This window comes from Octodon degus, unplaced genomic scaffold, assembly GCF_000260255.1.
Source record: "Octodon degus isolate 3935 unplaced genomic scaffold, OctDeg1.0 scaffold00026, whole genome shotgun sequence".
NCBI classification, from domain to species: Eukaryota; Metazoa; Chordata; class Mammalia; order Rodentia; family Octodontidae; genus Octodon; species Octodon degus.
In genome coordinates this window covers 3,950,321-3,964,549 of record NW_004524602.1, presented here as the reverse complement: position 1 = coordinate 3,964,549, position 14,229 = coordinate 3,950,321, and the positions used below count along the sequence as shown (strand labels likewise).

General features: G+C 42.2%; 1 protein-coding gene and 1 non-coding gene across 3 annotated transcripts in view; one reads left to right on the top strand and one right to left on the bottom strand.

Annotated features, from left to right (window-relative positions):
- Nucleotides 1-14,229, bottom strand: part of Nptn (neuroplastin) — a 71,830-nt gene that overhangs the window by 19,030 nt on the left and 38,571 nt on the right. For both annotated transcript variants that reach the window (XM_004628746.3, XM_004628747.2), the window contains exons 2-3: nt 7,803-7,971; nt 4,061-4,155 (exon numbers count right to left, since the gene is read on the bottom strand). In XM_004628746.3, the coding sequence (XP_004628803.1) occupies nt 4,061-4,155; nt 7,803-7,971 (264 nt within the window). The remainder of the gene's footprint in view (nt 1-4,060; nt 4,156-7,802; nt 7,972-14,229) is intronic.
- Nucleotides 225-331, top strand: LOC111816096. Its single transcript, XR_002820604.1, has one exon. It is a non-coding gene; the product is annotated as a U6 spliceosomal RNA (small nuclear RNA).

The window sequence follows — 14,229 nt, the reverse complement described above, 5'->3', positions numbered from 1 at the left end:
AGGCTATCATGTCCGCATCTTGTACAGCAATTAACCACTAGGAAGAATGTATGCAATGTGTTAATTATTGAAACTGTCCTACCAATTTGGTTTGAAACTGTCTCATTGCTATTTGTTTCTCAATAAAATTATGAAAAAAAAAAGACCCCCCGATACACACACAAAAAGTGATGTCATGTACTTAAAATTCACTGAGTAATTCTTAAATTAAAAAGAATACTAGTGTGCTCGCTTCGGCAGCACATATACTAAAATTGGAATGATACAGAGAAGATTAGCATGTCCCCTGCACAAGGATGACACGCAAATTCGTGAAGCATTAAAAAAAAAAAAAGAATACTAGCTTAGTAAAGGTCCCACATCAATTCCTAGTACTGCAAGATAGCAACAGCATGTACCACTGCAGCTGTGAAGACTGAAGAAGAAAGGACCTGCAGTAGTAAGTGCAGTCATGTCAGCTATTCTTGTTAGTAACGAAGGTCAGGAATAACTTGGAAAGGACAAGAAATGCCTGTACACATACTGCTGTCTGGACTCCAAGGGAGCTACACAAGCGTGAGACTTGTATTACTGCTCTCACTGATACTCGTCATCCCCACACAGTCCACCTCAGCTGTCTGGACTCTGAGATGGGTCAGGGGTGAAGCACTAGGACCGCAGCAAGTGGAAACAAGGTAAACCCTCTTCTAGAAATCCTAACATTCAGTCCTAAAAAATAATGCCAAGAAACCAAGAAGTGGGGAGAGGGAAACACAAGACCAAAGTGACTTTTGTAGCCATAAACTCATTAGAAATGCCTAGTGAGCTGCAAGAGGTGGCTCTACTATGTCAGCAGGTACACATTTTCTGAGAATGGGCTGCACCTCATACCAGAGCCTGTGGTGTGTCTGCGGCAGAGGTTTTGATGACCACCAAAATGATAAAACAAATTCCTTGTCTTCTGTAGTAAACTGGCAGAGAAATGAGGATAGAATTTGGGATTCATGAGAGGAAATTTTACTTTTTACGGTGTAAATGAAATAGAAATACTGATTTTTGAGTATATATTTTAATTTCAGAAAAGGATAAAAAAAAACAGAAGGAATAAGGGGCAGAGGGCTGAAGAATAAAGGGCTACAAATTTTGAACACCTAATTCATAAATCTTCTATAAGGCATACAATCAAGAAGCCACCACCTCTGAAGTGTCACAAAGTGAGGTAAGAAGAGCCCAGAAAAAGCCAGGCTTCAGGCTAAGTCACAGATGTTTCCTCTCACCTGGCCAACCAGGCTCTACCTTTACCTCCATTCCAGATCACCTGCCAAATACCTGAGAAACACAACCCTCAGGAGAAATCCTAATGTCCTAGTTACACCATGCCTTACTCCTGTCCTTTAAAAGAAGTGGGGAAAAGCCTATTTCAGATGTAAGGCTTTCACCACTACATGTAAACACATAATGTCCAGTCCCTGACTCAGCTGAGCCCTTCCCTTCTCACAGTGCTGGGCCCCCAGCAACTCCCTACATATATTCTGAAAGCCAGGAAAAGCCAGATAGGAAGAAATGTCTGAATAAGTACTGAAGAAACATTTATCGTTGCTTTGAAGTGCTGACTCATCAAAAGCCATAAAGAGAGAAGACTCTCAGGGTCTCCTTTCAGTAAAAAGGTCGCTTATGTTTCTTGAATTCCCTGTGTTTTTGGTCTCAAGTACACTCGCCTCTTACCTATTACTCAGTAGATGTTTTTTGAAAGCACTGTCCCTATAAAAATAACTAGTTGTCTCTCACCCTACCCTGGAGGCACTAAGGGAATAAAATAAGAGTATATATGACAGTGGTTTGAGAGTTAACACAAACCTCACTTTAAATGTATGGCATGTTTTCTACCAATTACAATTAGAAGCTAGCTTAGAATATGATCCTAGACCTGTGTAAACCTTTTTAACTTATATAGAAAAGGACAGATGTTCTTCATAGCCTTCACCAGAAGACTAAATTCCGTATGAAATGTCCCTGACAGGCTAACTACATATCTAATATAGTCACAAAATATGCATCAGGATTTCATAAAACACACTTTTCTCAAGGTCTGCTTCTTTAATCCAGGATACCACCACTTGCTCTGTCTTCCCCCTTGTGGTATGACAGAAGTGCAACATTCCAAATGCAATGAAGCAGCCAGAGCCTAGAGTATAGCACCACGGAAGACGCAATGCAAGTTGCAACTTCATACGCACTGCAGCCACCTATGCTCTGCCCCTTTCCACTACTACCACATCTGCTGGAGAAAGGTGAAAACTCATAACTCTGGGGCTGCTGAACCCCACCTTCTATAGCAGCCAAACTAATGAAAAACCCTTTTGCTTCTACCCTGAAAAATGATTACCTACCTACCAATCCTTAAGGATCACAGTCAGCCAGGACTTGCAGCTGTGTATAAAATTATTCATTCCTTGGGCATGAGAAAGAGCACCAGCCAGACAGGCCAATCTTCCTCTCTCACTGTCACGCACGCTCCTCAGACTCTGTGCCATGAGCTCAGCCCAATTGCTGCAGGTCCTCAAGTTTCCTATGTGGAAATCTCCACACAGCTCAGCTCAGCTGGCTAGAACAGGCCTTCACTGTTGTAGCAAAAACGTCCTCTTACACCAGTCATCCTCACATTGCACAGATGTGGCATTCTTCAAACCCAGAAAAGCACCTAGATTTTTCCAAGAAAAGCCACTAAGGAAGTCAAACACCAAGCCTCCTGTGTGACCTGTAACCACTGTGACTCTACCTGCTCAGGCCTTGAGGATTGTGACAACCCAAGGAGGCACAAACTGTCCCTTCCTCCACAAGTTAGGGTTAGGTTCCAAAGATACACTACTTCTTTCACTTCTTACCAGATGATGGAAACTAAGTCTTCAAGTTTTGTTTTATTTTGCTAGGCAAGAGCTCTACCACTGAGCTATGTCACCCAGCACAAATCTAGATTTTTAATCCTCTAACTATTTTAAAGACCAATACCTGTTAAATAGGTTCCTTATCCTAAATCTATCTGGTTTCTTGAGATGACACTATAGATTTAAAGAAATCTGTGTTCTTCCTAAGCAAATGAAAAATTTAAAAACCTCACCTCTCCACTCTAACCTCAAACAGAAGGCCTGCCTCCCCTGGTCTTGTTATGACAGTGGAGCAAGACTAAACTGGGGAGTCAAGACCTGGGCTCCATGGTAGCTCTGCCACCAGCTTACCGTGGCACACATATCTGGCAAGGTTTCTCTTTTCTGTGTCTTGGCTGCTTCCTGTGAATATGATAGGAAAACTGACACAAATAATGTTAGGTAACTCTTAATTTGCCCTTCTTAAAATCTACTATGGCCTCACCCGTAAGATGCTATGTGTCCACAGGTTTTCTACTAAATTTATGAATTACCCACAAATGGTTTATACTCATTTGCACGCTGTACTTCACCCAATCCTGCCAACTCACTGGACACCCATGTTATAACACGCAAAGCACTGGACTAAGAGCTTTTATATGAGGTTAGGCCATCCAAGGTGCCAACATTTAATCATGAACTATAAAAACAGCATTTCGTATAGACCAACCTACTACATTGACTTACTTAGGCCTCCTATCAAACCCGTGAGGTAAATACTACTGATACCCTCATTTTACAAACAAGGAACTAAATGCACAAAGAAGCCAGTAACTTGCCTACATCAGAAGCTAGTAACTTGCCTAATACATGAGAGAGTTTGGATTTAAACCCAGGCAGTCAGGCTCCGGAATCTGTGGTCCTAACCATAATGTGTCTCAAAATGAAAATAAGAACAGGGCCTAGGAGATGGCTCAGTAGAATAAGCGCTTCCCTGGCAAGCACAAGGGCCTGAGTTCAATCCCCGGTTCTGCCAAAAAAAAAAAGTTAAGGGGCCGGGAGATGGCTCAGTAGAGTAAGTGATTCCCTGGCAAGTACAAGGGTCTGAGTTCAATTCCTGGTTCCACAAAAAAAAGAACAGCTTGACAACTGTCTAAACCAAGGTGCTATCTTAGAGTGAACAAGAGACTACTACCATGGCGTCTGCCAGTTTGTACCTTTCACTTCGATGGTGGCATTTGCTTTAGGAGCGCTGAAAAAATGAAATACACAGTGGTATTCGCCTGAATCCTCAGCTCGCGGCTTACTGATCCTGCAGAGATGAAAAGAAAAAGAAAGTGAGGTAATTGAGTATGATAAGAATATACAGCAAAAAGAAGCTCAAAGGGGGTAGCAGGGACCCTGTTCTACAAATCCTACTCCATAACACAACTTACCTGTTCCTAACAAAAAGTAAAAACTTTCCTCTGTGCATCCCAAAGCATGTATACCTTTTTCCTTACTAGATGCCAGGAACACAAGGAATAACTAATGGCCCCTAATCTTAAAGATACTCCAGTCTATTAGGAAGAAAAAAACTGCAAGTAATCAAAATAGAGGGCCAAGGGAGGAAGGGTTGAAGGGAAGGAGAATGGGGAAAAAAGAATCAAGTTATATCATGTACAAGTATAAATTCTCTATGATGAATGTGATCATTATGTGTATCTAAAATGTACCAATAAAATCTGATTTAAAAACAGGCCCATACCAAATACTAAATTTTTTTATTGAGGTCTAGAGGACAGTACAACCACTATAGCTTCTTGCCTCATAGTTATACTCAGAGAAACAACAATGGAGGGGTGGTTCTGAGCATTCCTAAAGACTAAATATTTAGCAGCATGCCCTCTATAAGTTACAGACAGCAATCAGGTATAGTGTTTTTGAGTTTTGTTTTTTTTTAAGCAAGCAACAAAATCTGACAACAGAATATTAGCCACAGAGATGCAGTTTAAGACCAAAAAAAAAGCCTTATCAGGGCCAGGGAGATAGCTCATATGACCCTGTGATTCTTTAGAGCGCGCATCACAATGCGCAATTATGCATGTACGTATGTGACTACTTGATTCACACTGACTCCCTAGCAAACAAGTTCTATGTGGGTAGGCACTATTTAACTGATGCACAGTCCTATAACCATCACCTCACCTGTGTGCCTGAAGTACAGTAAAGAAATCAATAAATGATTAAATGAACACAAATTCAAAATGAAAAACTATACACTGACCGAGACCAAATTAGGCAGAGAGGAAGGACACAATACACACGTGGGATCACATCTCTCAATCTTGCAAGTAATCACAAACCAGCTTTCTTGTTTCTGTGGGCAACTTCACACCATCTCAGTACACTCTGGTATACATACACACCAAATGTGCAGAAAGACTGCTGAGTAATTACAGAAAATTAGAGAATCAAGAGCTTTCAGATCAGGGGATAAGTAAACCCCAGGAGAGCTTGACTCCTGCTGTTTTTCTTAGTGGTTAAAATATGACACTTGTTAAAATCCAGTCTATACTGTACTAATTAACATCTACTGAAAAAAACTTATCCACTTACTGGCCCAATCATGTGCCTATCTTACTGTTCATTCCAAAAATGAAACACAAGAGACCCAGAATGAGGCAGAGTCTTTGGGAAAGAGGAAGGGGAAAGAGAGTAAAGAGACTGAAGATCACCAGCAAAACAAACTTTTCAACAATTATGTATTGCAAACAGAGACAGAGATGGAGAGGGAGGGAGGGAGGGAAGAAGGGAGGAAGGAAGGAAGGACTGAGAATATGGATGATTCACTCTGGATGAGAAGAGGAATAGCCCACTCCCAGGCAAGTCTCCGCAAGTCCACAACAGCCTAATATTCTAATAGGAGCAGTCAAGGTATCTTCTCAATTTGACAAACATCTTAAAACTCAACCTGCTCTCAATAGGAATAGATGGAGGCCAGCTGCTCTCATAACAAGTATTCCAGAATGTGCAGGAGGAGAAGCAGTAGTCACTCTTATTTACGGCTCAGATCAATTCTAAGTTCCCCTAGATAAACCAGGGAAGAAGTCTCCCTAGATTGAGGCCAGCTGTATGGGCTTAGAATCCCACCCCCCCACCATCCCCTTTAACTAGACAATGGCCAAGAAATGAAGCACACAGAGTCCCCACACATTAGGCAAAAGGTTTCTAGACCTGGCTCTATGGATGACTTACTGAAGCTCAACGGAATAGCTCTAGTTGTTATTCCACAAATGTGGACTATCTGGAAAAACTAGAGATGCAGAATATCTTAGAATGTTGGGGGGGGGGAGGGAGAGAGCAGGCATAGAGCCAGGACAAATCTTGAAGTTATAGCTCAAAGCTTTGTGGGCAATAGTGCAAGACCTCCCTACGCCCAACCCCACGCCGGTATCACTGGAGGCCTGCTGCTACCTTAAAACAGGTACTATTTGGTGAATGGAAAAAAGAGAAAAGGAAAAAAAAACCTGTAAAACTGATGGGCAGACTAAGAATAAATACCTTTGTTCAACCCCAACATCTCAAATTAATTAATCCTTTTCAAACCATGAGGATACAGCTGAGGCTGTATTTCTACTTTGGTATCAGAGAAAAACTACAGTGGAAATAGTTACTAACTCACCACCAAGTGGTACTGGTGTAGCAGGGGAAGAAAAAATTCTGCAACAAATCTAAAAAGGCCAAAGACCTAGAACCTAGTCTTTGTTCTGAAACTTAGCAAATACAGTATGTGACCTTCAAAGCAGCCACGAATTACACTTTGGGGCATATAGTTTTCTCACCTGAAGAAAGGGAAAGAATCTACAAACTTCTGTGGCTCTCCTGATGGTGTCAAAGTTCTCAACACTGTAAACACTGCACAATGCCCTTGCTACTGCTGGGCACGCAGGCTCCCCTGGCCTCAGTCCAGTGCTTTCTCTGCACCGCATCAACTGCCAAGCAGGATTAGCCAATCCTTTTCCAAACTGATTTCCAGCCAGAAACAAACTACTCTGAAAAACGAGGTGTCATGTGTTTAAGATGTTCCAAAAAGCACCTACTCTTTGGGTGTCAATTAACTAAGACCTGCGAACATTCCCCTCCAGAGGTTTCTTCCAGGTGACCATCCTCATTGCAGATCCTGGGCTTGCTGGTACTATCAGGTCAGGGTGACTGTAAGGTTCCTGAAAGGTAATTCAGGAAGTTTCATCCTCCAAGTCTCAAAGCAGACTTCACTCTGATCCCTCCAAGCACTAGAGCAGGTCAGAGGGCTGGATTCTACTGGCAATCCTACCTGTGATTCACACAGCTGCCCGTAGTGTTACCACAGGGAGGAGGTTACTGTTATCTTTCAACCTAGCTACTTGCTAGAATAATCTGGGAGTCTTTTATAAATTCCTCAGCCTCACATCAGAGATATCAAATTATCCAGGTGAGGACCAAATACATCTCATGTCAAACAAAGTTCACCGTTTGGTGAACAGTTCAGTTCACAGAAATAAAGAGTTCACACTGCATTTTTGAAGAAACTTTCTCAGGTTCATCTTTTCAACATGTACCTAACAACTCCCAGTAAGTCCTGAAATACACCAGGGTAAGCCCCTTAAAGAAGTAAGAACATGTTGTTACAAAGGTCACAGTTTTATTAACAGTTCAACTCACTGCAATAAAACAGCTTTTTGGAGGGGAGAGGGGAAGGTCTTACTATGCAGCGCAGGCTGGCCTTCAATTTGTAACAGTCCTCCTTCCTTAACCTCCTAGGAGCTGGGATTACAGGTGTCCACCACTATCCCTGGTGCAAAATGTCTTTTAAATAATATTTTCAAATTTACCATTTCAGCATGTACATGTAAACTCCTGGTGATATGGAGTGTGAACATCAAAGCCATCAGAGCTCTGCTTCTTCCCACAGTCCCAGTAGCTGCCAGCCCCTCTCACCTGTATTCCATGTTGCTGGCATTCTTACGAGTGGCAGTCAGTTCTACCCCATTCTTTGTCCAGTAGCTGAATGTAAGGGTGTGAGAGCTGGAGGTGAGGTTACACTGCAGGGTGACAGGGCCAGGGCTTTCTCTTATAATGACCTCTTCACTGGTGACAATCCTTGGTTCTGTAATAAGAGTGCATAATGACAGGGGGCCACAGTTTTCCAGCATCTGCAGCCCTGGCCTGAGAATTGGGTAGGGTAGGAGGGGAAGAATAGAAGAGGGAGGGCAGACAGGACCACATGAGGACTTTCACTTTACCAGTTTGGAGTCAAGAAAGGAAAAACAATGATTATAAGCAAATGACCACTAGCGCAGACAACAGCCTCAAGACCAGTTGGCCTAGACGTGAAAGAATGGGAGTATTACAGGTGCTTGTACTGGCAAGAACCCCCTTACAATTTCAAATACCACCTTTTTTGTAAGAACCACCAACCAATTCAACTTCAATTATAAAAACCAGGCTCCACCTTGCAGTTTTAAAGACAAAAGCATTCTTGTTTATATAACTAATCAAACTCCCTGAGGAGTCATTGGGCCTTGGAACAGTAGTAAGTATACTTAGGTATATGTATGATGTTTCCTACATTTAAATCTGTCAAACCTACAGCAAATGATCCATAGCTGTTTATGCAGAAAGTCCAGATCCTAAAAGCAAACTTCCCACTGGAACTCTTCGTTTTCTGAATACTGAGGAGAAAAAATTCCATTAGTTATTCTCTGGTTCATATTTATTTCTAATTTTTCTTTTCAGAATTTCACTTCACACTCCATTTTATGATAATATGATATTAGAGTGCAGTATGTCTTGGTATTATGGGCTCCTAGAATTTTAAGAGCTATAAAGGCTTAAAGCCACCCCCTCTCCTTTTTTAGAGTTTCAAAAGTGAAATGATTTATGCAGGCCATAATTATTAGTGGCAAAACTGGGCCTTAAAACCCAATCTGATTGAATTCTGTACCCCTATCACCATTCCCAAAACATCCCCACCCCAACCTTCCACCCTATGACAAGGTATATACTTCACTTTTCTGGTTCTATCCTGGGCTTAGAGAACACAGGATCACCAATTTACCTTCAAAAGTATCCTATGAGTCAAATGAAACACAATGAGCTAAAAAATTTTAAGTCACACTACATCATTCATGGAAGCTTTATCTTTAAAGCACACTGAAATCTTCATTGCTATATTAAATTCAGGACATGTCTATGTTTATTCCTTGTTTTCTGTTATTTGTCTTTAATCTTTTCCCATACTTAGTTCTTTTTCTACTTTTGATCAAACATTTTCAGGTGAAGTCTGAATTAACCATCTTTTCCCATCCACTGTAAGAGATAATTTTTTTTTTTTTTAAAGAGATACTTATTCTTCTTCCTCCCAGGTTTTTTCTCTAAAACACGACTCCCCATTTCTTTTTAACTGGCTTCTACATCTCCGCAGCAACTCTCTCTTATTTATATAGGGGTTCCTTTGACTCTGAACTGTTGAAAACAGGACTGTCTCCCTCCACTGGAATTCATGTTGTTTGGGGATGGAGGGGTAAAGGGATAGAGAAATCATGGGATACCTGGAAAATGTAGTGACTTAAGTAAGGACCTCCTAGCCAGTGTAGGATTTCTGACTAGAGAATTTTGAAAGAAACCTGTGATAAAGCAAAACCTTCAGTTTTCTCAATTAATAAATTGGTTCTGATTTCAAATTCAGGCAAAAGGACAGAGGTTATCTTCCATTCGGCACTGGTCCTTATCAGTAACATTAAACGGAGTTTCTATGTACAGATAATGGAGGCATAGCAGCCACTAGGACACAAGCAGATGCATGTGAACATGTTAGCGCAGTGGTGTCCCATGGTTTCCAAGACACACTGGACAGAAGCCAAATCCCTGGGCCTTACGAAGTTGAGCAGAACGGCTGCAAACCCTGAAATGGAAGGCGCACACACACCATCAGCAGAAAGCATCACAATTCCAAGAAAAATCAAAACCAAGCAAAAACAAAAAAGATAGAACCAGTACTCCACATAAATTAAAAAATATCAAGGCAACATTAAAACCCAAACACACTTTTTTAAAGTTTTTACTGAATTTTTATTATCCAATTTCATTGTCTGTCCCATGTGGGACTCCTTCTGGTTCTTCCTCTCAGACTGCACCGACAAAGGGTGAACTCTGAGAATGAGGCCAAGAGTTTCCAGATGATTAAACACAAGGAGGCCAAAATAAATGCTACTCTTACCTGTGGTGATGCAAATGCCCACTGCAGCTCAGGGAGATTAAGAAGTTGATGAAAACAACCTGGTAGACTTTCTGGCAAGAACTCTTGGAAGGCAAAGGACAGCACTTTCCCCGTTAAGTGTTAAAGATTCAGGAGAGTCAGCTGGAGCAAGTGGATAATGAACTAGGTTTAAATTTGATTCTGTAACACAGGCAGATTGTGGGGTGCGCTTTGTCCTGTGATTGCTGTGTATGGAAGCCAGTATGACAGCGTGTTCCTTTGGCCATAGTGCCATACCTACATTCTGCACCTGGATGAAGGTGGGGCTTTTATTTTTATGGCTGAGTACTGCCCAGTTGAAGTCCAAGAGTGACATACCTTTATTTAGGAGATGCTAAACACTGCTACTTGCCACTGACTTCTATTTGGAAGCACTGGGAAGGAGACTCTTATCCTACCCATCACACACATGTGAAGAACATGCCGTGGCCAGTGAGATACCCTCAACTGGGCACACTTTTCTTCTTGCATTATGCAAAGAGCTCTAGGAGAAGTAATGCTAGGAGGTCATTGTTAGAAGACTCTAACTTCCCCACAGAGACAATATCTCAGGCACACCTGAGATAAAACAATTCACTTGGAGTTAATCTAAGGTATTTTAAAAGAAAAGAAAAAAAAAACAACAGCCTAGCTCTCCAAAACCAGTAACTTTGATTAAAATGGAGTGGACAAGTCTAGGGAGACTGACTAGCCAAGATTTGGCTCAACCACATGCAAACATCCTTAAGTTAGGAAGTTTGTTTCAAAGTAAACTGGTAGATGCTGTATACTCTCAGGATAGGCAGGCAACCCCAAAGTCTTATCTGTTTTAGCTTTCATGGCCTTTCTAAGCTGTGAGTCAGGCCATGAAAGTAAATTAGCAAACACCCAGCCCAGGCCATGCCTATAAATTTCTGCAGACTTTTGTGGCCATTTGGGTAATTTCGGTTTTTGGTTTTCTTTTTTTAAGGAAGGGAGCAAGGGGGCAGGAGAAGAAGGCGTGCAAGGGAAAAAAATTGTTAAAAAAATAAAAGAAAAGAAAAATCACTGGGTTAATGTTCCCCATTTTCACATAGACAGGTTTTCTTTTCCCCTTCACAGAAGCAGGTTCTCTGAGTCAACAGTGCCAACTGCAGCAGCCTTTCCTGACTCTCCTCTCAGGCCTCTCCCCTTCCCCCAAATGCTTACAAAGATCAGGCACTAATTTACTATTTTTTGTGTAAATATGTAGATTCAGGGCCCATATCATATTAGCTATGTTATTAACAAATTCCTCAGAAAATAGTATTTTCACTACTTTTATTCACTCTGTCTAAATCAGTCAACTCTTTAAGATAGAAGTGTCTACAGGTCTCACTGAGCCCTTGAAGATAATGTGAAAAACCCAAAGGAGCTTCCTATTAAATAGGAATGGCCCCTCATCTATAACCAGATCTAATATAGGGCTGGGATTCTTCCTAGGCAGTTGGTTCTGTGGTGCCTTCTCCCTCCTTTCTACCATACAAGTAGCAAGCAAGCCACTTTCTAGAAAGAGAAGAGACCAGCAAAGCTCTTGGGTTCAGTGTCTCCTGTTCCCGCTACAAAAGATGAAGAGGACTTCAATCCAGCTGCTCACTTAGAGAACAAGGAACATGGTTTAGATTTAGTTTCCTCTTTTTTCAAGGAACAGAATCAAGGTTAGTGTGAATGGGATCCAAACTACTTCTAGGGTTATTTTCTGGGGTGAGGGTCCCTGTACCAAGTCACTCACCAAAGTCAAACTATCTATGAACAGGAATTAGATGCAACTCTTGAAAAGACTGAGACAATGTATGGGGCTTCAAAAAAACATTTTTTCCCTACCATCCTGAGTGGCTGAAGTAGGAGGATTGAAAGTTTCAGCCAATTGTGAGCAGCTTTGCAAGACTCCATCTCAAAATAAAAAGCAGGCTAGGGATGTAGCTCAGGGAAAGGCCATGGGTTCAGTCCCTAGCGCCAGGGAGTGGATGTGGGGGAATATATAATATGCATATTGCAGTTCTGTGCCATCTAACTCTGAATGGCAGGATGTGTAGAGGCAAGTCTCAGGAGGCTGAATAGGCAGGCCCAGGGAGGAGGTTTCTCCCTGCAGTGGAGGGCTGCTGTCAGAGAAACATGCCACTGTTTTAGAAAAGAAAAAGAGCTGGAACTATGGATATTCAAGTTTACATGCTGCTCAACAATCAAAACACATCACCACACTGCACCCAAGGCAACATTCCCATCACAAAACAGTGGGACATCAAATTACAAGGAGGGAAGAGGCTGGGCAGACACAAACTTAAAACCATACAGGTGAAGGCAGCTATTCAGAGAGCTTCAAACAGATAAACACATGATATAAAAGTAGTTAGATTGGGGAGAGAAACAAAAATAGAAAGGCACCAGGAAAGAAATCAGCAAAAAGATAGCAGGAAACCTACTACAAAATTAAAGGGGAGGGAAAGAAATAATTGTAACACTACCCTCATTTTGACTGCCTGGTTTTGTGTTTTCAAAAATTTTGTAACCTTCCCAGTTTTCCCTCCCCACTTCTTCCCAGCGCAGATGATTTTGGACAATCACGGACTTCCTCAAGTTCTTTGGTCCTGAGGAGAAAGACACAGAGGAGGGTTGGGGAACAAGGGAAGCAGAGAGGACAGCAAAGAAGAAAAGTTGCCACAGATGTTTTCATACACTACAGCCAGAAGGGTTGTGGGTTTGAAAAACGAAGACAAGGGATGGGGTGAGCGATCATACTGGGGAAGAGGGAAAGGAAGCAGAGGGAAGGGTCATTGGGCCACCTCTATGACTACAGTACTACTACTGTAGGGTGCTGGACTCACTCTGAAGGACGCTTATGGTGGCCTGGGCTCGAATCCATGTTATGGAAGGGTTTTGCCTCAAGTCATTCCTCTTGGGGTCGTTGCTGGCCCTGCACTCGTAAGTCCCAGAGTCCTCCAAGGTGAGCCGGGTTATTCTCAGCACACTCACGCCGTTTGACCCGTAGGCGGTGTTTACGGTGACACGGCGCTTCCGAGCACCGTCCCACAGCTGTCTGAAAGACTCTGCCCGGTTGACTTCTGCGTACCACCACTGGATCTCTGGCGTGGGGCTCCCGACCACGTCACAGTACAGCTCAAAGGCGTCCCCCGTGAGCTTAGTTTCTGACATGGGCGACTTGACAAACCCAGCTAGAGGGAGGGGGAGCAGGAATGCAGTGACAGGCCAACCAGAAAAAAAAAAACAGAATCAACAGGTGTTAATAGTAATTAGAAAAGAAAAGAAAGAAAAGCAAATGAGTTGCAAAGAACAAAAAAGGATTCATTTTTAAACTATAAAGAGACAGTAATAGCAGTTCATACAAGCCTTTAGAAGAAGAACCACCCTGGGAAGCTCATAAAGCAAAAGCAGGCCAATTGCAAGCTGGGGCAGCCTAGGTGCTGGCCAGGCAAAGCAAGCCCACTGGAAAGCATTTTAGCAATGGGCCCAGCTGGTAGGAATGAGAAAGCCTCATGTCTTAGGGAAGAGCCTCCTTCCTCACAGCACAAACCATTACCTTTTCAAACTCAGGAGAATGATGAAGGATAATCAAAAGTGGCAGTAGGTTTACGTGCCAAGTCAGGATCTCTCTTTTGGATGGGTGTGCAATTCATTAGAGATGCACTGTCTTTTGTAAGCCTCAACAAGAAGTATTAACTGACCTACTGATCTTGGGATTCAGTCCAAATTTCAGGTGAAAGGTAGCATATTTCTCTTGGAGGTTTCTGAATTCAGATTAGACTTTTCCCACTACTTATCCTCTCCTGGGCCTACGACAAACAGCCCAGCCACCTACCATTAGACAGTGCATCCCTCCCTAAACGTAGTCTCTCAGGCACAGGAGGCAGGACAGTCTGTACTTCACTCCAGAGAATGCCTACTAGAGTCAACTCAGAAACTGAGCCAGAAATAACAGCAGCTCAACTCACTGTATAATCCTATCAATTCATACAACTAGAAAAACCTGAAATGCCAATCCTTCAAATAAACATGGTTGTTGGACAGGCTCTCTTTACATAGTTTACCTAGCCATTTTCTAGAAGTCAGCTCCAAAAAGAGTAAGGAGTGTACACTGATGAACTCTAAGGT